The sequence below is a fragment of the Myxocyprinus asiaticus genome, chromosome 7, assembly GCF_019703515.2.
Source record: "Myxocyprinus asiaticus isolate MX2 ecotype Aquarium Trade chromosome 7, UBuf_Myxa_2, whole genome shotgun sequence".
NCBI classification, from domain to species: domain Eukaryota; kingdom Metazoa; phylum Chordata; class Actinopteri; order Cypriniformes; family Catostomidae; genus Myxocyprinus; species Myxocyprinus asiaticus.
The window spans coordinates 34071227-34097517 of record NC_059350.1 but is presented as its reverse complement, the minus strand read 5'-3'; the positions used below and the strand labels follow the sequence as shown (position 1 = coordinate 34097517).

Here is a 26291-nt window from a genome sequence, read left to right as displayed (position 1 = left end):
GCAATTGTCATATGGTAATTATTTTATGACATGTATGGTAGTCAAATAAAGAAAAGCCTCTATCGCCACCATTAACAGCAGGGATGCTCATAGTTCTATGGAATGAGATTTCTCTTTTTCATCATGTTATTGCAGCAAGATCTACCATGTACAATATTGGCTATACATTATCACAATACCAAAAGTTCAGTAGCCTGTAGTGAAATTTGATGATTCTCAATACCAGCTTCAATACCACAAGTAATGACAATAACTAATTTGTTAATTATGGAAGAATGGTTTCAAGTTCTTAAGTAATTATTCAAGACTAGTAAACAGACTTGTTAAAAAAAATATTTTTTTTAACATTTTTAACAGCAGTAGGCTATCAAGCATTCAAGTAAACATTCAGAATGAAATGTTACATAAAACTACTACTGCTCTTCATTGTATGATTATAATACATTAATACTTTTTAAAGCTACTAAAGTTACTCAGTCAAGAGCTGTGATTGTTTTCTCATTTTTAAGTTGCTTGTTTGATTATTATAATGGCACACTAGACAGCAGCAGGTCTATTCGCTTATATTTACACTTACAATTCTGATATATTAATACAAATCTGCTTTTTTCCCACTGTTTATGTTCACTTTAGACATCACTCTCTGTGTTTACATGAATACCTCACCAAGACGGGCATTTGGCGGCGGGGGGGGGGGGGTTTGAGTGGAATACATCACATGGTCTTACCGAGTCTTGTCGGAAGTATGTCATGTGGAGAGGTCCTACCCGAAGGGGGAGGAGTTTCTACAGAGCATGGCCTCTGCCCAAGGAAGAAGCAGTTTGCTGACAGGGAAACGATTTTGCGGAAGATATCACATGGGGTCGCCTTTGGGGAACGAGCACATGTGGAGCACCTACCTCAGTACAGGGTCTCATTAGCGCACGTACTGGGCCAGTCAGCGAGTTTCTCTGCAAACTCAACTGCCAGAGGGCTAAGGAGGAAAGTCATCCAGGGATCACAGTCTGAGAACACGAATGGGAGTCAAGAGCGCACGTCTTCACCTCAAGGGAGGGTAAAGGCGTTATGCGCAAGTGGTACACCCGGCCAGCTGTCCCAGAACTTACCTGCTCGTGCCTGCCAATACACGGGACGAGACCAGCTCAACCCGGAGATTGTAGAACCTCGCAAAGTTGTTGGGTGTTGCCCAGCCCGCTGCTCTGCAGATGTCTGCCAAAGAGGCCCACTGGCCAGGGCCCAGGAGGCTGCCACACTCCTGGTAGAGTGGGCTCGAACCCCGCAGGGGGTGACATGTCCTGAGTCTGATACGCCATCGAGATGGCGTTAATGACCCAGTGGGCGATCCTCTGTCTGGAGACAGCGTTTTCTTTCCGCTGTCCACCAAAGCAGAGCTGTTCGGAGCTTCTAAAGCTCTGCATGTGATCCAAATAGATGCGTAAAGCTTGCACCGGACACGGCAACGCCAAGGCTGGGTCTGCCTCCTCCTGGGGCAGCGCTTGCAGGTTCACCACCTGATCCCTAAACAGGTCGTGGGAACCTTGGGCACATAGCCCAGTCGGGGTCTCACGATAACATGAGAGGAACCCAGACCGAACTCCAGGCACGATTTGCTGTCAGAGAATGCCTGCAGGTCCCCTACCCTTTTGATGGAAGTAAGCGCAGTCAGGAGGGCAGTCTTCAATGAGAGTGCCTTAAGCTCAGCTGACTCCAAGGGCTCAAAGGGAGCTCCCTGTAGATCCCAAAGGACTACAGAGAGGTCCCTCGAGGGGACGAGGCACGGTCTGGAGAGATTCAACCTCCTAGCACCTCTCAGGAACCTGATGATCAAGTCCTGCTTCCCCAAGTACTTACCATCTACTGCATCGTGATGAGCCGAAATAGCGGCTACATACACCTTCAGGGTAGAGGGGGACAGCCACCCCTCCAGCCTCTCCTGCAGGAAGGAAAGCACCAATCCGACTACGCATCTCTGGGGGTCTTCGCGTCGGGAAGAACACCACTTAGCAAATAGATGCCACTTCAAGGCATACAGGTGCCTCGTAGAGGGTGCCCTAGCCTGAGTGATCGTGTCTACCACCGCAGGTGGTATTCCACTTAGGGCTTCCGCATCCTGTCCAGGGGCCAGACGTGGAGATTCCAGAGGTCTGGTCGTGGGTGCCAGATGGTGCCCTGTCACTGAGAAAGAAGGTGCTTTCTCAGGGCAATTTGCCGGAGGGGGTCTGTTGCGAGGAGTGTGAGATCTGAGAACCACGTCTGGGTGGGCCAGTAGGTTGCTATTAGGACGACCTGCTCCTCATCCTCCCTGACCTTACACAGGGTCTGTGCGAGTAGGTTCACTGGGGGAAACGAATATTTGTGTAGTCCAGGGGGCCAGCTGTGTGCCAGCGTATCTACACCAAGGGGTGCCTCGGTCAGGGCGTACCAAAGCGGGCAGTGGGAGGATTCCCGGGAAGCAAACAGGTCTACCTGTGCTCGACCGAATTGATTCCAAATCAGCTGGACCACCTGAGGGTGGAGTCTCCACTCTCCCCTGAGGGTAACCTGATGTGACAGCGCGTCCACTGCAGTGTTGAGGTCACCTGGGATGTGAGTGGCTCGTAGCAACTTGAGGCGCTGCTGACTCCAGAGGAGGAAACGGTGGGCGAGTTGTGACATGCAATGGGAGCGTAGACTGCCTTGATGGTTGATGTATGCTACCATTGCTGTGATGTCCATCCGGACCAACAAGTGCTTGTCCTGGATCAATGGCCGGAACCTCCGCAGGGCGAGCAGTACTGCCAACAACTCTAGGCAGTTGATGTGCCAATGCAGCCGCGGGCCAGTCCAGGAGCCAGCGGCTGTGTGCCTGTTGCATACGGCACCCCAGCCCATCTTGGAGGTGTCTGTTGTAACCATGACACGCCTGGAGACCTGCTCTAGGGGAACCCCTGCCCGTAGAAATGCAAGGTTGGTCCAAGGGTTGAAGAGGTGGTGACAGATCGGCGTGATGATCACGTGATGTGTCCCACGGCGCAATGCCCATCTCGGGACTTGAGTCTGAAGCCAGTGCTGAAGTGGTCTCATATGCATCAACCCGAGCGGTGTGGCCACCGCTGAGGATACCATATGCCCCAGGAGGCTCTGAAAAAGTTTCAGTGGAAACGTTGTCCTCCATCTGAACGCCTTCAGACAGTTCAGCACCGACTGCAAGCTCTCGATCGTGAGGCGCACTGTCATCGAGACTGAGTCCAACTCCAAACTGAGAAAAGAGATGCTCTGAACCGGGGTGAGCTTGCTCTTTTCCCAGTTGACCCGATGCCCCAGTCGGCTGAGGTGCTGGAGCACGAGGTCCCTGTGTGCGCACAGCAACTCTCGAGAGTGAGCTAGGATTAGCCAGTCGTTGAGATAGTTGAGGATGCGGACATCCACTTCCCTTAGCGGGGCAAGGGCTGCCTCTGCGACCTTCGTGAAGACGCCTGGCCTTGAAGGCAAGCTGCAGGAAGGGTCTGTGTTGAGGTAAGACCAAGATGTGGCAGTACGCGTCCTTCAGGTCTACCACCACGAACCAATCTTGATGCCAGATGCTCATTAGAGTGCTTTTTTGCATCAGCATCTTGGACAGGGGTCTGTGCAAAGCCCGGTTCAGTACTCGCAGGTCCAGGATTGGTCGCAACCCACTGCCTTTCTTCGGTATGATGAAGTAAGGGCTGTAGAACCCTTTCTTCATCTCGGCTGGAGGGACAGGCTCTATCGCGCCCTGCGCAGAAGGGTAGTGATCTACGCAAGGTAGCGGCATTCTTGCCCTTCACTGAGGTGAAGTGGACGCCGCTGAACCTGGGCAGGTGCCTGGCGAACTAAATCGCGTAGCCGAGTCAGATTGTCCGGGTCAGCCATCGCGACAGGTTGGAAAGCGTGAGCCATGCGCCCAAACTCTGGGAGAGGGGGACCAAGGGAATGATCACTTCGGACATACCGGTGGGTGGGGCCTCGCAGCGGGGCGGAGCTCGAGGTGCCACATCAAGGGGACTCGAGCCCCATGGCCGTGCTGAGTCCAGGGACATCGAAGCACTTACCTGGCTCCTGCCGCCCACCATAAGATTGGCCGAGGAGGGGGGAGGAGGAATCTCGTCATCATAGTCCACTGGAACCAATCCCATGTGGGCGTGTTTGTGCCACAGCTGGGCACACGGGGGGGTCCGCCGCTGGAGCGCCATACCTACCAAAATGGGACGGTGGATGGTGGTCGTGACAACGGCCGTGCGCACCGGATATGTGACCTAGGAGACGAGGGAACCATTCTTTTGTCAGGCTTTTGGGTGCCGCAGCCTCCTGGGCATGCGGCGACAAAAGATTCTCCTCCCGGCTCTCCACCGGGGGATGGAGAGGTCTGTCGACCAGCCCCAGAGAAGTGGGTCTCCTTGCCCCTGGGTCACCCATCTCGGGGGTGCTTCGAAGACTTCCTTGGTTTCTTAGCGGCTGGCCGCGAGATGGGTGGCGTCTGCTTCCTGCGGAGGGCTCCACGCCGGAGCCGGGCCACGGGGGCGGGCTGCGGCAGAGCCGGTGTTGTTGCTGCAGGAGGACGCCCTTGGCAACGAGCAGACAGGGTGCGGGGTCTTAAGCCGCACCGGCAGGATATGTTGTAAGGCCTCCGTCTGCTTCTTCACCGCCGAGAACTGCAGGGCAAAGTCCTCGACGGCATCACCAAACAGGCCAACCGGGGAAATGGGGGCGTCAAGGATCCGTGCCTTGTTCGCCTCTCCCATCACGACCAAGTAGAGCCAAAGGTGGCGCTCCTTGACCACCTGGGTGGACATCACCTGCCCGAGAGACCGCACCGTGACCTTCATCGCCCGGAGAGCGAGGTCAGTCGCCGAGCGCAGTTCCCGCATCAATCCCGGGTCAGGACTACCCTCGTGCAGTTCTTTTAGCACCTTGGCTTGGTGTACTTGCAGGAGAGCCATGGCATGCAGGGCGGAGGCAGCATGTCCAGCGGCACCGCAGGCCACAGTCGTCAGGGACGACGTAAACCTACAGGCCCTGGATGGGAGCTTTGGGTGCCCGCGCCAGGTGGCGGCGTTCTGTGGACACAAGTGCACCGTGAGCACCTTATCCACCTGGGGGATCACCGAATACCCCCTTGCCTCTTACGAAAGCAAGCCGCGACCGCAACGTTGCCATGGTCATGTTCTCGCAATGAGGACATGACTCATCCACAAATGATGTCTCCGCGTGGGCAGTGCCCAGACACGTAAGACAGCGATCGTGGCCATCAGAAGCGGAGAGATAACGACCGCAACCAGGAATAGCACACAAACGGAAAGACATCTTTAAAAAGACGTTCCGTGTGTGCCGCTCTTTTTGTGAATGAAAATATACTCTTTTAGAATATACTCTCTTATTTTCGCTCTGCCGAAGCGCCCAGGGGCGTTCTCTGTACTCCACGGGTGCAGAGGGGGAGAAGCCACTGAAATGGCCCATAAATCCAGCAGTTTTGAGGTCGCGTCTTTCAGTGCACTGAATACAACCACTCAGCTCCAAAGAGAAAATCTGTACGAGTGGTTGCATACCAGCTCCTTTTATACCCGTCTGTCCGGGGGAGTGGCATGCAAATTCCGCTCGGCAATTCTCATTGGCCTTTTTTTTTAAAAAGCAGAGGTGTTTGGGGCTCCCAAGAGTGACCCCTAGTGTCACTTCATCGACACAACATCGAGTGAATGACAGATAGGGAACACTGGTATTCTTACGTTAAGTTTAGTTCTAGCAAACGTACATTCTCTTACGTTTGCATAGACACCGAAACGCACAATATTGACGTATTGACAGCATCTAAACGTCATCATTTTACGTATTAACAGCTATAGAAACTGTTTACGTGTATTGTTTGAATCGATTAATATTGAATTCATAGAACTAATCAGTTAATTACATTTAATTTATAATCAGTGAGATTAGTTATGTAAGATAGTACATTTTAACGGTTTCATTCAGTTCTGTGTGATTTCTGCTGCCCTATACAACGTTTTAAAGGATTATATCACTTTAAGCAAGACTACACTTTAAAATGTTACAATGAATAAAAAATCTGTAATTGTTTAATCATTTATTAAGCATTTAATTTTATTTTTGTTTGCCATGGGACACAAAATGAGTTTTCAGAAAATGCCAAAAACAAAATAAACCACAAAAAGCACCATAAAACAATAAGAACTTTTATCCATAAATTTGCTAATTGTAATCCAAATCTTCAGATTGCTTTCTGTGAAGAACAGACCCAAATTCAAGCCTTTTATTCAACCATCAACCCGTGTTGGTTTCGTTTTCAAAATTCAAAAATTGCCACCTCAAGAAGCATTACAGCCACGGCAGTGATGTTGCATGCTCATTGGCTCTCAAGTGTCTCGTGACCATTTGCGACTGCCGTATTCTGCGATGCATATGTTTGAATGATATGTGACAGCGCATGCAGTGTGAGTCACCATTTAGCGATCACACTGAGTTTGTTAATGCAACAAAACTATTTCTATTATTGCACCAAGTTAAATAGCCATGCCGTTCAATGAGGGGGAAAAAATTATTTTGATTTTGCAATGGTGACGAAACGACACAGTGGAAAGATGCGAAACATAAAATCATAGCAGGCCAACATCAGCAAGGCTCTGTTTCTACACTGTCTAAATGCCATAACCACAGTACCATACACAAACATTTTAAAATCACACCTATCTTTAAAAATAAGACTGCATAATAAGATCGTGTAATAATCAACATAGAGAATAATAATTTTGTGTCATAAATTTAACAGGATTGTCCTTCTAAAGTGAGAGATATAGGCTAAAAAAGACGTGCATAAGTTACCCGGTGATTTACAATAAAAATAAAATAAACATTTAAAATAAAAACATTATAACCAACTAAATTCAACTCGTAACATGAAGTTTAGCTTCATACACAAACTCTGTCATCAAATAATACATTTATTTTATAATCTATAATTAAATTATAAACAAAACATTTCACTGCCTAAAATATCCTAATATTTTATTGTGCATGGTTGAATGTTGTGAATGGTGGACAAATGCTGTAAAATAATGTATTTTAAGCAGATCATCAATGCTTTGAAAATAGCCAATCAATAATAAATAGGGGCTGTTTATCTGTTTAGAGTTGCTGTCTGCTCCGGCAATAACGCTTTTTTCCCAGACTATTTAAAAAGTTACACAGTTAATGAATCAAGCTGTTATGGATCAGTTCAAGCTAACAACACTGCGTGGACCACAAGAGACTACAGAAGCTTACATGTGTAGATACATTATGCCTAAAAAGACTTAATATCCAATATTAATACTATTTGTATGTATTTTTATTTCAATATGCTGTTTTTAGTAAACTGTGAGAGACATGATATGGTTGACTTGACTCAGTGAAGATCTTGATTGACTGTTGACTGATGAGTGTGCCTGTGCACGTGCGTATGTGTGAGCGTGTGTTTGCTTAAACACAGTGAAACAACTTTGGCTGTCTACAACTTCAGGGGCTAATACAGCTGTATGCAGACAGAGATGTTCATTAATTTCTGTTTTGTTATTTATTTATTTTTTTCATTGCATCACAAATGTCATGGACTCGACTGGACTCTGAAAAAAATCCAGAGTCCCAAAGGCTCGAGTCCGAGTCAAGTCTGAGTAAAAATGCATCCGAGTCCGTGACAAGTCCAAGTCCATTAAAATTGGACTTGTGACTCGGACTCGAGTCCGAGTCCAAACTCGAGTACCCCAACTCTTCAACACTGCACAGTTTTAAACAAATAGGATGTCAGTCACTATTACCTGTAAGCAGGGGTGCCATCACTAGCACGGGACAAGCGTTCAATGAACTTTGGAATGTTGCACGAGAGAGGGAGAGCGCAGTAGCACCGATTTGCAAGAGTTAAAATGCAGGATAATGAAGCTATTCAAGCAGAGAAAGAAATATTGCCGTACAGTACTTAAACTACATTAAGTAGTATTGCCATGGCATAACAATGTCTGTTAGAAGAGCCCCCCTCTGTGTTTGCATTACAAAAAATCTAGAGTTCATGGGAAATTTGCCGCAAACTTGCCACAAATTCGCCACTGATTATTTTCACATGCAAATGAGCTTTGAGGAAAACTTGCGAATTGCAAATTGTCCATTGTTGCCAAAGGTTTGCTGCAGGTTCACCACTACCGGTGAAGAGCTGCAAACTTCTGGCAAACATTTTCAGCGAATCACAAGCTCATTTGCATGTGAAAATAATGAGTGGCAAATTTGCGGCACTTTGGCAGAACTCTAGATTTTTTGTAAGGGTGCTTACGTCAGCATGATTGTGTGTAAACAGACTGTCTACAGTATATAGTGCTGTATATAGTATATATCAGGGGTCGGCAACCTTTTTGACATGGAGCGCCGTTTTTTTATTTTCCTGGTCAAAAGCAGTGCCGACTAGAGTACATACTGACATCAGAATAAAGGGTTACAGCAGCTAAATTCAGATGTAGAAATCAGCTTTTCATATGAGTACTACTAAATGCTCAAGTTTCAAACCTCTCTACAATCATCACATCAATGTAGGGACACGTACTTGTTCCGATTATACTTACTGAGGCTGTAAAATGTTACTTTATAATTACAGTATCGTCAGTAAAAAAAAAAAAACAAACAAACAAGCAAAGACTCTGTTCATAGTCAATAATCTAAAAACTATCTTTGTTTACAGAGGTAAGAGTTAGCAAGTAGGCCTTAGTGAGAAAGGTCAAGATCATTGTTTGTGTTTTTAAGTATATAACTGTCTAATAGTGTGAACAAAGTCATTGTCTTTGAATGGATGTGATAGTGTTTTTTTATGTACCAATGTGTGTGCTGCATTTGTGTGTGTCTGTAATAGAAGCTGTCATTTGCCCTCGGGACTTCAGTCACTCTCATATGAAGAGCGTAATCAAATCAGTTCCTGTTCAAACCACTATCTTCCTCGCCAAGAGCCAGTTATGTGAATTTTGACACAAATTGTCCATTTCAGTTGTCAGCACCTTGTAAAAAGTTGGCCCATGTCTGAAAGACACATTTGCTATGAAATTTTTTTTTATGTTAATGTGCAGTACATGCAAGATCTCAGCTGCAATTTTAATCATACTGTATGTTTTAAGCATTATTTTAGGTGCTCATGCATATTATTGTATTTTACTGATTAATGTCGTCATTGAATTGTCGGGTTTTAAACATGTGGCAGACATCTATGAATGGTCTGTTATGGTATGTTTACAATTACAAGGCATCAAGAATTCACAGTATTCAGCTGCTCCTAAAAATAACAGCATAAATGAATTATGGGTCTTTCTGAAGCCTGCCTCATCTCACTCTCCATTCTTGCATATGCTGACAAAATGTGTAACTGTTAAAACATCAGGTTTAGGACAATGTGTGTGTGGACTGAGCAGTCAAGTGCTTGATTGACTTCCAGTAAGGGGTGGTCTATTGCTCTTGTGTGTGTTTGTATTACACATTTTGCCCAAAACACACACAGATTCATCTGTCTGCCCTTGGCTTCACCACATATCTTAAATCTATTTACAACACTGTTGTGTAACGTTTAAAAAATTTAATGTTTTACTAAAAAAGTAAAACCACATCAATGAGTGTGAATGAAGAAAATGTGCTGCAGCTCTTCAACAATAGATGCATCTTACAGAATGCATTAATGCCTGTCCCAACTTTGGTTACATTATGAATCCACATAGAATTAATATATGTTTTCAGCTTGCTATAACTTATAATATGAAAGAATATTTTGATACATTGAGATATATCCTGGAAGAGAGGAAAGCACTGAATTCATCTCTCACTCAAAGAAACAAGGTTAGCTGGCATTCCTTAAAATGCTGTAAGGAGATAATATAATATTATATTGGCTATGGTATTATATAGCTCTGTACCAGACAACTTGCACTGAAAGACAAAATAGTAATACTATTAGACCTTTTAACTTTATAGCCTAATAGTAATAATATCTGTATTTCATAGGTTGTATTTCTTAGTCACTGGAAATTAAACGCCAGCACAACGGAACTGTAAAATAAAAATGTTCAGTTACGTTTGCCAAATTGAAAAGACTCCGTTTATACAAAACTCACTCTCCATTTCTTCATAATCATAATAAATACATCAATTTTTCTATAATCGCTCACAGTTCGTTTTAGAGGCGGTGCATGAAAGTACTACACGCTTAATTCCCTTTAATCTGTCAAATTCGTCTCGTCTCGTCCCGTCCGAGACGCGCCGTTATCTTTACGCCACAACGTTAATCAACAATATTTGCATGCTACATATCACTCACCTTACATGAAGCGTAACACTTTAATTGGGCCGGTAAATAAATGAAGGCGTGAAGTGAAGGAGGGTTAGTCCGACTGGAGTTTCTAAGCACTAGAAGAGAGACACTTCAGTTTAACCGTTTAATCAGCTTTCAGCGCGAGATCAGTCTCCTCTCTCTCTCTCTCTCTCTCTCTCTCTCTCTCTCTCTCTCTCTCTCTAAATAAATAAATAAATAAATAAACAAAACAAACATTGAGTAAAAATACATTTGTTATAGTGAAACATTTGTTGTAGCCTACATATAAACACATAATAAACACAAGTTTATTTACATACATTTTCCTTTTGTTTGGCCAAAACTAAATTGCACCTTGGAGACAAATTGCATTGTACTAGTACTGCGTTGTAGTGTTTGACATACAATCCACCAGATGGCACTGTAATCTGCTTAACTCACAACCAGATTAAGAGAAGCAGACGTGAAATCGTGTGAGAAGAGAGGGCTGTCATGAAGTAGAACAGCTGGGACATTTAAAGGGACTGAACTGCGTGCCCACGATCACATTATTCTGAGGTATTTGTTATCAATACATTTGAAAGGTCGCGGATGTAATAAGATCACATACGTAGCTTTATCTAAACACCATGGGCTCAGAGAAGAACTTTGACAGCAATACCGTAAGACTGGACATTTAATATTGTCCACCTGGCAGCTAATATGCTAACTGTAAATAAACCAATAGGAGTACAGTAAACACATTCTGTACGATAAAAACCATAAAGCAGAAAGCTTGCATCTATGCGATTAGAATGTATGCGTGAATTTCAGCCATAGTCCGTATTTGCTGGTTTTTATACCAGTGTTTTATCAGCAGATAATGGAAGTGGGCCTGTATTAAAAAAACAAAAAAAACAAACTCATGCAACTTGACGCGTACCCTGTGCAACAAGCCAGTCTCAGTCATCATGCATTGTGCATCAGTACTGGATTACACGATACGTAATGATACGTAATGACAAATTAAATCAGAATAAAAGATGCTATAAATAATCACAGACTGTTTGGTGTCACTGTCGAGTAGACGGTCAGTAATCGCAACAAAGGCGGTGATAAAATCTTTGTCAGCTGATTTGTCTGTACAGTTCACATCAGTATGCATCAGGAAATTAAATACAATTATTGTATGAAAATAATAAAAATGACAGTTCAAATCATTCAGTTAAAGACAGTTTAGAGGAAGCTGTTCTACTTTTGTAACACCCAAACTTCTGTGGTATTTGGGCAGACCATATCAAACTGTTGATTTTGCATGTATGGTTAAAAATGTGGAATGTGGAAAGACTATTTGCACGCTGTGTGGTCTGCAGGGAGAGCCTCTGGGAGGCAGGAGGGAGAGGTCAGGATGGCTGGTGTTGGGGCAAGTGCTGCTAACCTTGCCTGTAAGATCATGACCTTCAGACCTACCATGGAAGAGTTTAAGGACTTCAACCAGTACCTGGTTTATATGGAGTCACAGGGAGCTCATCGTGCTGGCCTGGCCAAGGTGGGTGGGTGTGATGCATGTGTGTATATTTATGCATGTCAGCAAACCATCCTTACAATGTGTGTTTGTATAGCATGTGTTTAAAAGTCAGTTGATGTACTGAGATTTAGCAATTCTCATGATATAGTTGTACTCTTAATAGTATGTTGCAATGTTTGTGTGCATAGTGGTATCTTTGTGCACTTAATTTTTGTGCATGAAAAAACACTTTTTAAATTTTTTTTAAATAATAATGTCATCATTTACTCATGTTGTTCCAAACCTGTATGTCTTTCTTTCTTTGGTGGAACACAAAAAGAGATGTTGACAGTATTACAGCCTTAGTCACTATTCAGTTTTGTGTATGGAAAAAAAGATGCAAGGAAAGTAAAAGGTGACTGAGACTAACATACCTAACATCTCCTTTTGTGTTCCACAGAAGAAATAAAGTGATACAGGTTTTAAATAACAGAAATGTCATTTTAGGTGAACTATCCCTACACTAAAGTGATTTATATATATGGAAATACACTTCTGCATATTTTATAAGATATAGCCTATGTTAACCTTTGCCACCAAAAGAGTGCCCCTTTCCATGATACTCACAGCAGATTTGAATTATTTTCACAGGTAATTCCACCCAAGGGCTGGAAGCCTCGTAGTAATTATGATGATATTGATGATTTCGTTATACAAGCACCTATTCAGCAGATGGTGGCTGGCCAATCAGGACTCTTCACCCAGTACAACATCCAGAAGAAACCGCTAACTGTGCAGGAATTCCGCAGACTGGCCAACAGTGACATGTAAGTGACACACACACAAAACTACATTTAAAAGAGGTATGTATATGGAGTACAAATTCCTGTGTCTAGTATGCACATCATCAGTACAATTGGTTCCCTTTATTTTTTAAGTAATTGGCTAGAAACTAAAGGCTAGGCTGCTGCTTTGTATTTCCCAAAAAGCAATGAAATGCATGTTTATGCAAATGTTCATTTTCTTAGGGAAATATTAGGGGATGCAGCAATTTGTAGGTACCAAGGATGTAGTGTGCCACAATTGGAATTATGATTGCATACTGTACTGTATGCAATATATATATATATACATATATATATATATATATACATATACATACATACATACACACACACACTGGTGGCCAAAAGTTTGGAATAATGTACAGATTTAGCTGTTTCGGAAGGAAATTGGTACTTTAATTCACCAAAGTGGCATTCAGCTGATCACAAAGTATAGTCAGAACATTACTGATGTAAAAAACAGCACCATCACTATTTGAAAAAAGTAATTTTTGATCAAATCTAGACAGGACCCATTTCCAGCAGCCATCACTCCAATACCTTATCCTTGAGTAATCATGCTAAATTGCTAATTTGGTACTAGAAAATCACTTGCCATTATATCATACACAATTGAAAGCTATTTGGTTCATTAAATTAAGTCTTTGTGGGTTTTTTTTAGTTTGCCACAGTATGCAATAGACTGGCATGTCTTAAGGTCAATATTAGGTCAAAAATGGCAACAAAAAAAAAAAACATCTTTCTCTAGAATCTCATCAGTTAAACATTGTTTTGAGGAATGAAGGCTATACAATGCTTGAAATTGCCAAAAAACTGAAGATTTCATACAAAGGTGTACACTACAGTCTTCAAAGACAAAGGACAGAAAGAGATGTGGAAGGCCAGATGTACAACTAAACAAGAGAATAAGTACATCAGAGTCTCTAGTTTGAGAAATAGACTCCTCACATGTCCTCAGCTGACAGCTTCATTGAATTCTACCCACTCAACACCAGTTTCATGTACAACAGTAAAGAGAAGACTCAGGGGTGCAGGCCTTATGGGAAGAATTGCAAAGAAAAAGCCACTTTTTAAACAGAAAAACAAAAAGAAAAGGTTAGAGTGGGCAATGAAACAGACATTGGACAACAGTTAAAAAGAGTGTTATGGATCTTAACTCCATTGAGCATTTGTGGGATCAGCTAGACTGTAAGGTGCATGAGAAGTGCCCGACAAGACAGCCGCATCTATGGCAAGTGCTACAGGAAGCGTGGGGTGATCTGAGTATCTGGACAAACTGACAGCTAGAATGCCTAGGTTCTGCAAAGCTGTCATTGCTGCACATGGAGGATTTTTTGATGAGAACTCTTTGAAGTAGTTTAAGAAGTTCTGATTTTTTTTTTCTTCAAATTGTAGTAGTAATTGTTCATGTTATTAATATCCTTACTATACATTGTGATCAGTTGAATGCCACTTTGGTGAATAAAAGTACCAATTTCTTTCCATAAGAGCAAAATCTGTACATTATTCCAAACATTTGGCCACCTGTGTGTGTGTGTGTGTGTGTGTGTGTGTGTGTGTGTGTGTATATGTATATATATATATATATATATATATGTATATATGTCATGCAGTTGACAAACACTTTTGGTTTGGATGCTTTACTTAGTTGGTTTTAATTCATCGTTTCATGTGTGTGCTAGACTTCTGTTGTACTCTGAAGCTGTGTTCACACAGGCAGAAAAAAATCAGATTTTTTGTCCTGTCTGACTCATCCGTTTAGATTTTTGTAGTCTGAACAGGACAAAATCACAAAGCATCACGATTTTTGCATGCCTGATCTAAACCACATTCATAGGTGTTTTGGTTAAATAGTTCGTGGTGCGCGACTGGTTGATTCATCAGTTGTTGCAACGAGAAGACATATACTGTGTTCTAAGCGGCATCAATGAGCACGTTTACATGCACGTTCTTACACCAATTATGCTTAATAAGCCGACAACGTGTGCGGTCATGTAAACTAAATAAACCACTTTCTTTTATCAGCATAAAGGCCGTAAACGGCTTAAGAATTACCCGATCGACATGGGTAGACGTGCCACGTGAACACCTACCCCATGTTCTTACCTGCTCATCTAATGTGCGCATGTGTTGAGCGTATACCTCTTCACGGTTTAACATCAAAAGTAGAGAATAATGGGATTATTTCAAAAATCATGTAAACGTGGATTTCTTCCCTTGTCAGATTTTTTGAATGAGCTGATTTTAGAGAGTAACTGGCATATTGGTGTGCATGTAAACGGGCTCTTTGATGCCTTCATAGGGCACTTTGAAGGGAAAACAGTAATGATGGCCATGCTATAAGAGAATGTAAGAGAAGGCATAGGAATGATCACTTTTGAATGGTACGCACCCATATGTAATTTCTATGTCACAGGGCAGCCAAAGCAGTGCAATTGTTAAAATAATACAGACACTGGCTTTACTCATCAGTCAGAGAAGCGCTAAGATGTGGTAACATACACCCACTGTGAGCCATCATGACTCAATAAGGTATTGAATGTCTCACACGAATATGGGAAGCTTGAGCATTTTTAAGTGCTTCAATTCAGGATGGGGTTCTCTTCAAAAGTCTCGCTGTCCAACACATTTATGCTTTAATATGGGACACAAAGCCTTCAGTACGGGACGTGTCGCTACCCACTAAAAATACAGGACAGTAAGTGTCCCGTATGGGATAAAATACGGAATGTCCGACTAAAACGGGACCGTTGTGAACCCTAGCAGCAATAAACATTGCATATGCCACCTCTCTCGTTTTTTAAGCTGTTGTCTGTGACGAATGTGTTAATTTTTGTATACTGCCTCTTGAAAAACATCCATTGCTAAACACTCACGCATGGTGAACATACGCAAGTTTGCATCATTACTATGACAACAAATGTGGATGTGCTAGCAAAAGTGACTGCAGTTTGAAAAGAAAAAAAAAATATGATCTGTCCACATATAACCTGCAGTTATAAAAAATCAGATTTGAGAAAAAATCTGAATTTTCCTGCTGTGTGAACTAAACCTGAGTTTCCTTTGAATGATGGTTACCTATATTCATTAAGACCATCAGGAGATGTGTGATTTACCTACTCAGGTACTGCACACCCCGCTACCTGAACTATGAAGACCTGGAGAGGAAGTACTGGAAGAATCTGACATTTGTCTCACCCATCTACGGTGCTGATGTGAGCGGCACCCTCTATGATGAGGTGAGGATGCAGGTGCACTTCTGAACGTCCAGCGTACAATTATGTACCTCAAATGATGCATTTAACCACACATGAGATGATGGAGTGAATAGACCTTTTCTTTTTGAGGGGAATGACAACGAGACTGTGAGGTATAGACGTACAGTCTCTTCAATGGGTTGTGCAGTTGTTTAATGATTTTTTGGATCATTCCGCTGACTAAACATTTCAGTAGACAAAAAACTCCAGACAACACGAGTTGTGGAAAATGAGATGTGCTCTAGAAGCTTATGGATAGCTTTATACAGTGCATGTCTTTGAAGCGGTGATAAGCCTATCCCTCACAGAATTTTCTTTCACGTCAAAAAGCAAAGATGGTGCTACTGTGGATAAGGTCTATACATGTGTTTTATAAGAATTGGCTGACTACAGGTCAATATATTAAAGCAATAAAAAAAAAAAAAAAAATCCTTTGAAATTGGTAGAATGTGTAAAATGCACATTTTCATAACTGTGTTATAAAACTGAGACATAGTTCTGGTTCTTTGTTATATAACTTATATACCATGGAACTGAATGATTATATTTATGTACCAGGGTAGTTATATGGAATTCCATGATATTTAAAAAAAAAAAAAAAAAAAAAAAGGATTACCATGGAACATCCAAAAAAAACGAACAAAACAAAACATGGTAGTACAATGGTACTTTTTTGTTAGTGTTGTATTCTGGTAAGAAGGTGATAGTTGAGATATTATGTTCCCCCTTGTATCTCAGGACATTGAAGAGTGGAATATTGGGCACTTAAACTCAATCTTGGATGTGATAGAGGAGGACTGTGGTGTTTCCATTCAGGGAGTAAATACACCCTATTTATACTTTGGCATGTGGAAGACCAGCTTCTCCTGGCACACAGAGGACATGGACCTCTACAGTATCAACTACCTGCACTTTGGCGAGCCCAAATCCTGGTAGGCTACATCATTTTATTCGATGTGTTTCATACAGTGAATATGAGGAGGTCTTCTTTCTTCATCCACCTATCTTGAAGACCAGAAATTTTGCTATTGAACCACCATTTTATATGAAAAAAATAAATAAGTGTACAAATTCCACAGGTATGCCATCCCTCCAGAGCATGGGAAGAGACTAGAGCGTCTTGCTATAGGTAAAGCTCTTACAGTAGTAGTCTTTTAAAAAAGTATAATAAAAAAAATTGGATCATTAACTAAGGAATGTGCTGCATACAGATATCTTAACCATAGAAGGTAAACCCATTCTGGTGAGCCATAGTATATTTCCATTTGTGCCATTTTTCAATTTTTATATAGCTCCTGTAATCTACATCTTAGCATTTTCTTTAAAGCATTTTTCTATCATTGGGCTGAACAGTTCTGAGCATGGTGAGTATCGGTTCCAGTTGCATCTCCATTTAAGAACAGTTTGGTATGGTATGATTACAAACCGTTCATGCCCTAGATTTCCATGCTGGCAGAATGCTTTTAGTATGTGGCAACTCACAATTGGTGACTTGCTTAATCAGTCCATTCTAATCCTGATTTAGACAAAAGAAACTGTAACTGTGCCAATGAGCCTGGATCAGTATGTAACGGCATGGTTCCGTTAGGAGAACCATTCAGCTCGATGGTGGAAAGGTGCCTTTATATTTTTTACAATGTTGTATTTGGTGTGATAAATGTGTCTTTGTCCTTAGGTTTCTTTCCTAACAGCTTTAAAAGCTGTGAGGCGTTCCTGAGGCACAAGATGACACTGATATCCCCCTCTGTACTAAAGAAATACAGCATACCATTTGATAAGGCAATCCAGTCTTTTAGAATACATTTTAATACATTTATTTTAATAATTTTTAATAATATTATGCTTTAAGAATACTGTTGTGGTGTCTCAGTTCTCCTCATAGATACTTATACTGATACAACATACCGTTATATTATTGCAGATAACGCAGGAGGCGGGGGAGTTTATGATCACATTTCCGTATGGTTACCACGCTGGCTTCAACCACGGCTTCAACTGTGCTGAATCCACCAATTTTGCCAGTATTAGGTGGATCGATTATGGCAAAGTCGCCACACAGGTACTCAGAGGCACTTTTAAACAACTGTGGCTGACATGATGCAAGTCTGGCAAACAGTTACATCTTACATGTTAGCTTCATCTACAGCTGGTGAACATTTAACACCCTATTTGTTTTGAGGAAACTCTATTTTTTTTTATTAATAGGGCTGATGATTTAACACATTAATTCAGTTCGATTAAAGGGATAGTTCACCCAAAAATTAAAATTCAGTCATTGTTTACTTACCCCTGTGTTGTTTTAACCCCATATGACTTTCTTTCTTTTTCTTAACACAAAGGGAGACATTGTGAAAAGATTTTGAGCTCAGTGACGTCATACAATGGCAGTTTATGGTGACTACCTCTATGGCTGTCTTCAGGCTCTTTTATTTCTCTCTGTTTGATTTCTAAGTACTCCAGTTCAAATAATAAGGCTGGGCTTAGAAATGCATCTATTCTTTGACTTAGAACACTTTAGACATGTTTTGTAAGTTCTATTTTCTGTTTGTGTGCAGCTGTGTTGTGTTTTCTGTTGTTAATATCGCTGCTGGTCTGGTTGAATCAAAACAAAGCTCACTTGAACGCACCATCTTGCAAGCGGGTGCAGCCATGTAACTACTGCTGTCGTGCAAGGGGCTCTAAAGCTTATGCAAACTCATGCACAGGAGAGCATATTCAGGAGATCAATTGTTGGTCAAGAGTTTCACTTAATAATAAATTAGATTTCTGTTTGTCAAGTCATTTTTATTTTTTATTTTTATTTTATTTGTATTTTCTCACCAAACCTTATCATATGCCTTCAGAACAAGGCATGAGGTGCATACAATAATTTATTAGACTTATGAATTATACTTTTGCATCCTTTTGAAGCTTGAAGAGGTGGTCACCATAAACTTCCATTGTATGACATCACTGAGCACAAAATTTTTTCACAATTTCTCCCTTTGTGTTGAGAAAAAGAAAGAAAGTCATATGGGATAACAACACAGAGGTGAATAAACAATGACTGAATTTTCATTTTTGGGTGAATTATCCCTTTAATACTATAAAAAAAAAAAAAAAAATTTTCTTTAATCATGCCCCCGGACCATAATTAGGAACATTACAACCATCAAAGTAATTCAAGCTTAAAGTACCTTCGGCAGTAAGCGCAAATCCAGCTGTACGGTAGTTGTGGGGATTTTGATTCATCCCAGTGACTCGAGTCTTTTTAATCCATTCTCCAAAAAGATTAGTTTTTTTTTAATTTGTTCTTTTGATAGTTCTGCAAGCTAAGCCTCATTGCATTGAACCAAAAGCACACAAAGTCAATTGAGAACGAAACAAGTCTGATTATCCTTTAAATTTTCCATGTCTACAATTCTGCTAACAGATTTCAGCACTGTATATTGTTTAAGCATCATAAGCGTTTCCCCACAAATGACAACAAAGCATATCTGTCATATTGTGAGTTTTTATCAAGCTATACAAAAAAGGACAACAATATTAGCCTTAAAAAATTATGCTTTTCAGTAATGTCTATGTCGTTGTAATGTGGTCATCACTTTTATTCATAATTAGTCCGGCCCCTTTTCTTGTTGAAAGAGATTGCCAAACTGATCAAACGACATGCGTCCTCTCGTTAAGCTTGTCAGTAGATCCTTGTTCATGAACAAGATGCCTGATTTATTCATTTAGTTTGTGAACGAGTGTATCGGTACATTCAGTTCATTCATGAACAAGATATCTCATTTCGATTAGACTCAAATGACGGACTAGTTCAGTGAAGGGTGTATTCGTTAAGTGGGTCAAAACAATTATATGTTCTTCACAGACATCTTTAAAAGCAGGACAAAGCAACATACATGGTATTTGAATGTCTACAAATGTACGAAGACACTTAAAAAAAAAAAAAAAAAGATTTAAAACACCATACCTGTTTTTATCTTATTTTTCCTATATTTTGTCAAATGCTGGGCTTCACTTTTACCAAGACAAATAGCACAGAATTTCCATTTGTAATTCATGTAATTTTAACTGTGTGGTGTACCAGTACACCAGTGCATTCAGTTTGTTCATGAACGAGGAGTCTCGTCTCATTCAGTCTCAAATGACACCAGTGACACCAGTGACATCAGTGAACGAGAAATATGTGTCGTGTATGGAGGTGAACGAGAATGATTCGTTTACTTAAAAGATTAGTTCAAAAATACAGATTCGTTCACAAACTAAACATCACTACTTTACAGGTAGCACACAGCTGTACAGGCAACAAACCCCATGTATGTACTGACAACAGACAAGCCACTTATTGTATTGAATAATTAATGCCATACTTGCCTGCCACAATATTATGTATTTTAATTACCTGAATTATATACGCTCTCTGACCCGACATGGTCTTCTGCTATTATGAACTGCTGCCACACAATTGGCTGATTAGATAATCGCATGAATAAGCACCTACTTGTGTATATATATGCTTGGAATTATTTAATCATTATATATTGAATTATTTGGGGGCCTTTCTCTGCAAATATTGATATGCGATTCATTCGATAAAAAATGTAAACGATTGACAGTCCTATTACTTTATTTAAAAAAAAAAAAATTACTTTGTTTAAATTTGTCGTCTTCGCTTGCAGTGCACATGCAGTAAGGACATGGTGAAGATCTCCATGGATCCGTTTGTCAGACGATTCCAGCCAGACCGCTACCAAGCGTGGACACAAGGCAAAGATACATGCCCATTGGATCACACCTTGGCCACGCCCAGCACCACTCCTGAGCTGCAGAACTGGCTTCAGAGACGTCGTAGGAAAACACCCACTACCCAAAGGTATGAAACAATTGACCAAACCAATCTTTTTTCTATAAGGCACAAAGCATATTTTATGCCAACACATGAATGTAAACGCTTCTAGCTTTGCTAACTTGATTTTGTCATTGCATTGCAATGTATCAGAACATTTCACAGTGAAAAATTACAAGTATGCTTTGCATTTTCAGCATTGCAGCAAGGGCTGACATAGTATGCATTAGCATAAACTGTCTTCAACAGTCAGTTTTCTCTTTCAGATCAACCACAGACTTGGTGGCACAACAGTTTGAAGAGAATCTTGCTTGTAGAAATGTACATCTTATAAACATACAACTCTTTGTCTCCACTTCTTTTAAATAGAGCAGATATAGCACAGACATTTGAGGGTAACTCTATTGCCCCCCTGTGTACTGAGGATTGTGACTGCCTCAATAATGCAAGAATGCATGTTACATGTGTTCAGTGGGACAGCATGCTTGCAACAAAAGAAGCAATCACCTCTGCATTTGCGTACCTACACATAATACTACAAAATACAACAACAGTACAATACTACAAAATATACAGTACAGACATTTGAATTTATTGTCTGAAACACAGAGAGCCACATGAAGCCAAATAGCCAAATGCTTCCTCTGTCAGCATCATTATTGAAAAACATCAGTCTCTATTACCTAACATAATCAGTGTCTATTAGCTAGTATCTTGAACCATATAGTTTTTAATTTGCAAAGAAAAAAATGCCCTTTACTAAGAAGCTCAAATAAATGCATCCGTTTGCATGACATGTTCTGTTTTTTCATGGTGATTTGTCAGTCACAGTCTAGGACAGTGAGTTATACGTCTTTTTTTTTTCTTTTGTTCTCCCATCAACAGTCTCCATTACCCACGCACATGCTCCAAACGATTGAAAACAGTGGACACCATGGCAATGAAAGGGGTTGGTCGAAGGAGTAGAGGGGCAGCTTTAACATCAAGAGACAAGGAAGAGGAAGACCCAGAGAAACCCCAGAAAGAATTGCAGTACTCAAGTGAAATAAAAGGCTAATATCTTCTCTTTCATTCTCACAATTTGACAGAGTGCCTTTTTCTAGGTTTTGGCCATATACTTTTTTTTTTTTTTTTTTGGCCATTCACTTAAGACAATAAGTAGCTAATCTGAATGTTTTACTTCAATGTTTGTCTTTATTTAGGGCTCACTGGTCCATGTCGACAAATGTGTGTCGTTAAGGTAACAAGAGTGGAGAGTGATTTGTTGGCCCACTCCACCAGAAAACTCAAAGAATTTTCTCCTGAGCGACCCGCGACCCCTCCACTGACCACAACATCCAACCAGAGTGACCCTTATCCTGGTCACACAAACTCCCAGGTGTCTTTAACTTTAGAAAAAGGTCAGGTATCCACAAACACAAGCTCCAATGCACAGCCTGGGCCTGAAACATCCTCAGATAGAGACATCACTATGGATGTGACTCTCGACTCACAAAAAACTTCTGAATGTTCAAATCAAACATTAAAACTAAACTGTGAATCTGCCTCAGAAACAAGTGTACCTTCTATTTCTGTGACCTCCAGTGGTGGTGAAGTTTTATTTTCAGAAAGTGATTCCCGACAAGCTAAAATTAAAACCGATCAAACAGCCACCGATATCTTGATTGAAAGCGGTATTGACTGTTGCACATCGGCACTTTACAAAGAGCAAAGCTCAGTCTTTCAACATTTTGAAGACGCAGAACACAAAACAACCTCTGAAATGCAACAGACTATTCAATTTTCCGAAATGCCTCTTCTGACACCTGAGCTCACCGAAGAGGAGAGAGTGAATCCTCAATGTCTTGCACCTGAAATGCCCTCACTGACTCTCGCTGTCCGACCTGACAGTCAGAACACTAACGTGACACCTGCTTTCCATCTGGAAAAATCACACCCACCTGTTATAACAGATGGCATGGGGACATCTTCTGAAAGCACCTGTCCAAGTTGGCCATTCACTTTACCCCAAGAAGTTGTCAGCCTACAGAATTTAAACCCAAACATGTGTAGTGCAAAACCAGTATCTCCTTCCTTGTTCACACAATGGGAACCACCAGAGAAGAAGTACAAACAGGAAGGACATGAACACACACTCCCATTCGCAGAACAGAACACTGTGGACACACACACTCCAGTGTCCACTGCACAATTTAAAATCACTACTAGCAGTCTTTTACAGCTCTCTACAGTAGCAGAGATGGATTTTATATATGCTCACAACTCTGCAGTGATTGATAACTCATGTCCTCCCTCTGTTTCATCAGACAGAGAGAATAAGCAAATTGCTCTATGTCTTGAAAAGCAGTCCTGCTCTCTCACTGCGTTCCAGAGCTCCTTCGCAGATTCTACACCCTTTACTTCCACCATTTGGAAAAACCTCAGCTCCCAGAATCCTGCAGTGCTGATTGAGAGCTTACAGCCTGAGCTGGTAGTGGGTCTTACCAAAGGTGAGAGCAATATCACAGACTATGCCCATGACGCACTGCCCTACACACTGTGGTCCGATTCAAGCTGCCAACAAGACAAGTTTCCAGATTCTCTAAACTCTTCGCCATGCGCACAGACATGGGGCAACCTGGAAACCAGCTCCCTGCAATGCTCAGAGTCAGAGATGGCACAAAATCTACCCCAAGATCTGAAACAGCTGAAGGTGGAAGCAACTGAAGCTTGTGAGCTCGATGAGCAGACTAGCTCTCAGCTACCACAGGAGAATGAGATCAAAGGTCAAGAATATTTTGAAGGTGCAAAGTCAGAAAATGATGGGTCAGTGAGTGATTCTGAGTCCTGTGAATCTGGAGATAAAGGTGCTGACACCAGCAGTGAATCCAGTGAGGAGAATGCCATGAGTGACCCAGAATTTGTGGAAGCAGGTCTGGAGCCAGGGGAAGTCTGCTCAGTAAGTCCTGGCTAGGGTTGCACCAGCTGTGCATAAGGTCTCACGTAATTTGGGATGTAAATTTCACACTAAGGGCTTAGCAACTACGAGTTAGTTTGTAAATAAGTCAGTGATTAATTTGGTTGCACCGCCTGTTCTTAAGGCAAGACTTAGCTAGTAGGTCGTAAGCTCTCCATAATGCATAGTCGCCCCTTATAAGTGTCCTTCAAATTTGTACACAGACATGTTAAAAAGCTGTGAATTTTAGTTTGATCTTGTTACATTGATGTTCAAACATTGTTTACTCAAGTAACTGTCAGCTGTAATAAATTATAACCCCATTAAAATACGATATGTAATAAAAGTAGATTTGATAAATAGTATATTTGCCATACGTAAATATATAAGATCTGTATCTAAAATAAGGGGTGATAAATAAATACTAATACAACAAGCTGTAAAAATAGACATTTATTCATTTTAATATCCTATATATTTTGTATGTGTTGAAACTTGTCACCGTGCGACGCACCCCCGAAAGTGCACCGTTAGATTGGTTTCATGCTGAAGAGCCGCCAAGAATTATTTAATTTTTTTACATGTTCTCTTTCTCTCGTAAATATAAACGAGTGTAAATGTCAACATTATCATTTATGTCGAAAGGATTGAAGCCTGTCATGCAAAACATGAGCTCATTGATGTCATTAAATATCAGCCTGCTTTTTTATTCCAGTCGTTACTCCTGGTCGAAAGGCTTCCGTAAATATTTAGATTATATGTAGGGTTATGTTCTACCTAAGTTTAATGGTGCAATGTTCAAATATTTAGTAGTGTGTAAATTGTGACTCTGTGCCCATTTACGCCACAACTAGACTAAGTTGTAACTTACGTATAGCTGGTGCAACCGGCCCCTGGTGCTAAACTCTGCATTGTGCCTTTACAAGGCCCGCAGCAATAAAACAACAAGCAATAAATCTTCTCTTCCACATGGACCCTTTTCATAGTCTGATGACACGTTTCCACCTTATTTAGCAGCAAGTGTAGACTTATAACATTATACTTTATATTATATTACCTTGGCATTAATTACCAAAAAACTAGTTACCACTGCAGTGGGGTTTTAAATACAGCTGCTGAGCTGGTAGGGTACATCTGGTACATCTTTCTCTTTTCTGACTGTCGAAGTACATCTCTCTCTATTCTTTTTCCTCTTTTGGAAAGTCGTCGAATAGTCGACTTTTACTGTTGAGCAAATGAGAACGGAGAAGTAGCTCAACTGGTAGAGCATAGCGCTAGCAACACCAAGATCATAGGTTTATTTCCCAGGGAACAAACAAACTGATACAATGTATAGCTTGAATGCACTGTAATTCGATTTGGATAAAAGCATCTGCCAAATGCATAAATGTAAATGAAAAATAATATTTGCTCTGGTCTCCCATTCACAACTATAGCAGTTTACCATGCAGTAGTTTACTTCTACAAACCTGGAAATGGAAAAGGGTCCATTGAGCAGAGCTTTTGTCCTAACCAGCCGCAATTGTGACAAATTATGAGACAAGTGAAAATACATTTAGTTGATCTTTGGTTTCTGTATCTGTTATGTCGCTGTGGGAAGCGCCACCTAGATTGAAATCTCACTGATGAAAACTGCCGTATACAAAGTTGTATATTCAAAAATAAATATGTTCTGATTGACTGGTTTTGTTAGCATTTTCTCTTTTAGTGTGAACAGACAAAGCTTCGCTGGCAAATTGTCGCATCGCACCTGGTTAGGACACACTGTTATATTAACTAGATTTCGCTATGAAGTGTTTTAAGTGCTTAATTGCTGTTCACACCTTCATTTCCATCACAATTTACCCTCTTTAATCTGTTCCTTTATATACTTTTTCATGATTGAAAGAAAGTTCTACTGGCACTATAAACAAAGCTTCCCATTGCTAAAGCATCAATAAATGTACATACGCATATAAATAGATGCACAATAAAGGAAACAACAGTTTCATGTTTGTATGCTTTCTCTCACACTGACATCTATCTCTCTCTCCTTCTCACAGTATCACATACAAACTTGTAAGAAGACCACCAAAAGTTGGCGTCACCCCCTAAGAAAACCCACCGCAAGAGCAGTTCCCAGTGCAGTAAAGCAGCAGACTACCAGTGATGACGGTTAATGTTTAACCATTTTAGTTTTCTATGCAACCAAATTATGAGCAAATTGCACACTTGGGGATTAGGGATGGGAATCTTAAGAAATCTGTCAGTTCTGGGGCTTTATTTATAAAACATACATACAATCAGATTTTATCCTACATTCCATGGATTTTATCCTACTTCAAAATAGAGGAATAAATCTGGATTTATAATGTTCTTATATGTACGTCAACTGACAAGCATGTGTAGGAATGTTTTTTGTGCTCATGCTCTAGTGTGTTAGTGCACTGACTTGATTTCGATTTTTAGTGGTGCAAATACGAATCAGTGACAGAATGAATTTATTAATAAATGAAATACATATTAATCCAGAGCAACAGAATATTTATTTATAGTCCTGCATGTTTACATAATAAATTAATTTTGAGACCTGTGAGATGACAGGCTGGTATAATATATGGTATGTTATATGTCAAG

General features: G+C 41.0%; 2 protein-coding genes across 4 annotated transcripts in view; one reads left to right on the top strand and one right to left on the bottom strand.

Annotated features, from left to right (window-relative positions):
• Nucleotides 1-10473, bottom strand: part of LOC127443621 (FERM and PDZ domain-containing protein 1) — a 71201-nt gene extending 60728 nt beyond the window's left edge. The window contains exon 1 of the mRNA XM_051702320.1: nucleotides 10328-10473. The gene's annotated coding sequence lies outside the window, so the exon portion shown is untranslated. The remainder of the gene's footprint in view (nucleotides 1-10327) is intronic.
• A 311-nt stretch (nucleotides 10474-10784) lies between these two features.
• The window catches only part of kdm4c (lysine (K)-specific demethylase 4C), a 37596-nt gene continuing 22089 nt past the window's right edge, over nucleotides 10785-26291 (top strand). For all 3 annotated transcript variants that reach the window (XM_051702334.1, XM_051702332.1, XM_051702333.1), the window contains exons 1-12: nucleotides 10785-10879; nucleotides 11674-11849; nucleotides 12459-12634; nucleotides 15777-15891; nucleotides 16648-16841; nucleotides 16989-17038; nucleotides 17585-17688; nucleotides 17831-17968; nucleotides 20574-20767; nucleotides 21626-21792; nucleotides 21943-23678; nucleotides 25718-25829. In XM_051702334.1, coding sequence (XP_051558294.1) covers nucleotides 11709-11849; nucleotides 12459-12634; nucleotides 15777-15891; nucleotides 16648-16841; nucleotides 16989-17038; nucleotides 17585-17688; nucleotides 17831-17968; nucleotides 20574-20767; nucleotides 21626-21792; nucleotides 21943-23678; nucleotides 25718-25829 — 3127 coding nt within the window. In that variant the 5' untranslated portion in view covers nucleotides 10785-10879; nucleotides 11674-11708. The remainder of the gene's footprint in view (nucleotides 10880-11673; nucleotides 11850-12458; nucleotides 12635-15776; nucleotides 15892-16647; nucleotides 16842-16988; nucleotides 17039-17584; nucleotides 17689-17830; nucleotides 17969-20573; nucleotides 20768-21625; nucleotides 21793-21942; nucleotides 23679-25717; nucleotides 25830-26291) is intronic.